Consider the following 2,261-nt stretch of genomic DNA (forward strand, 5'->3'; position numbering starts at 1 on the left):
TAGTGCCACGTAAGCTAAAAAGGGGTAAAAAATTATTAATAAAATAAGTTCAGGGGGGTAATAGGACCTTAGTATAGTATAAGTGTGTCTCTGAGATTTCGGGCATAGATCGAGGGGGTACTTGAGCATTATCCCTAAATTCTTTTAACATTTTAAATTATTAATTAAAATGTGACTTATAATACTCTTTACTTAGTTTACAAATATATAAATTTAATTTCAAATTTTTTTTTTGAAGATTTCATATGCAAATATCTGGTCAAAGTTAAACTGTTTGACTCACGAAAAGCGAAAAGTGCCACGTAAAATTACCCTTTGCCCTTTATGTATCTATAATATCTATTCCCTACTTTCTATTATAGACTAATTATAGTATAAAAATTTATTCTTTCATATTATTAAAGTCACGTGAAACTATGAAAACATAGAGAAATAACATTATCTATTCAAACATTATATTCATCACAATATACGACACATACATTGTGATACGATACAATACGTAAATTGGACACACAAACATTACTAGGAGTACATCCAATTTTAGTAAATTGGACGTCTTTATTCAAACAATAGAACACAACATTGTTACGTATTTGGTAGTAAAACACTCTTATATAGAAATGATTTAGCATTTGAAATAGCAAAAGCAAGCAAATCCAAAGCCACTTCTGTGACAAGCTCCAAAACGAGCATCCTCTTGTTGTTTGCATTGACGGCTACAATTACCTGTGTTAATACATGGACCTGACCATGTCTTGCTCCGCCTTTGACATACTTTTGCTTCTCCAACTTGCATCTCTGCATTTATCAGGATAGAGGCGAATTCAAGATTTGACGTTTGTGGGTCTCACTCATCTCAATTTTTTTAAAAAAAGAAAAACTAAAACAACACACTTTGTTAGTGGGATACCAAGTCATTTTATATATATATATTTAATAGATTTTTTTTAATTCAAGAATAAAATACGTGCAAAAGTTACTGAATTTCCAGGAACCCGTTCAATAACCTAAATCCACCGTGAATCGAGGTGGAGCTAAGCAAAGTAGTTTATGAATATGAAATGACTTTTAGAATCAAATGTGCTTGTCCAACGAGAAACACCTAGATTCAATTGAATTCTCTCTATCAAAAAAAATATATATATATTGTGCACAAATTTACCTAAACAATTTTTTAAAAGAAATTTATGTATAACTTTTTGAATCTCAATGACATAACAAAACAATACTAGTATAGTCAAAATATTGCTTTTCGCCGAATTAGGTGTGGTATGATTTAGCTAGTTATTTTTAAATCGATAATACATAAACATGATCTTTAACTTAGCGTTAATAAATAACTATTTATCGTATAGAATAAGATTTTATTGTAGTTATCAAGTTAAGGGTCATGTGTTTAAATTTCTAGAAAATTATATTATAGGATAAGATTTCTTTACTATTTGTCGTAGAAATAGAGTGATGATATGTCATAACCGGTTATAAGTATACTACTCCCTCTGTCCAAAATTGTTTATCATGTTACGCTTATTAAAAGTCAATTTAACTAATTTTCAAAGGTAAATTAGATTACATTCATTCGATATTTTAAACCAAAAAATTAGATATTTTAAAACTATATAAAAAGTACTATAAATTATAATTTTTTACATATTAATATGACCAAAAAATACATCTTAAATTATTAGTCAAAGTATTTATGATTTGACTCTAAAAATATAAATCATGACAAATAATACCGAACGGAAGGAGTACATAACATCATAGAAAATCTTAATATTATCAGTATATATAACTTAAAGCGTTCGATTAGAAATGACAAAATATATCAACACACTTCCTAAGTGTACAACATGAGAACAAATTAATATATCTATCTATATATATATAGCTCACCATTGGATGCAACGAGGAGGAAGCAAAACAAGAGAGCTAGAATGACTTTGGTATTCATGATGATGGATTTAATTAGAAAATTTAATGTTTAAGTTTTGTTGTATGAATTGTAGTGAAGAGGAATTATTTGATGCTATTTATAGTGAAAGATTTTCTCCTATTTAAAGAATGTTTGGGGCTAATTTTGTCCATACAATTTGTGCAAATTTTGACTAATTCTTGATGGTACATAAGTCAAATGTACAAATGTCAACCAAGGGATAAAAAGAAGAAATTTTTTTCAAACAGGAAATCTACAATAATATAAAATATCATTATCCTGAATATGATGTTTTGATAAATCAATGGATCAAAGATCACAA

The 2,261-nt window shown here is 28.0% G+C and overlaps 1 protein-coding gene across 1 annotated transcript; it reads right to left on the bottom strand.

Annotated features, from left to right (window-relative positions):
* Window positions 1–428: 428 nt before the first annotated feature.
* On the bottom strand, window positions 429–2,034 carry LOC101244389 (defensin-like protein 1). Its single transcript, XM_004242803.5, has 2 exons — window positions 1,900–2,034; window positions 429–801 (listed from the first exon to the last, which is right to left on the bottom strand). The coding sequence occupies exons 1-2, from the start codon at window positions 1,955–1,957 to the stop codon at window positions 629–631; spliced, it is 231 nt and encodes a 76-aa protein (XP_004242851.1). The 5' UTR covers window positions 1,958–2,034; the 3' UTR covers window positions 429–628.
* Window positions 2,035–2,261: the final 227 nt, after the last annotated feature.

Source organism: Solanum lycopersicum, chromosome 7 (genome assembly GCF_036512215.1).
Source record: "Solanum lycopersicum chromosome 7, SLM_r2.1".
NCBI classification, from domain to species: Eukaryota; Viridiplantae; Streptophyta; class Magnoliopsida; order Solanales; family Solanaceae; genus Solanum; species Solanum lycopersicum.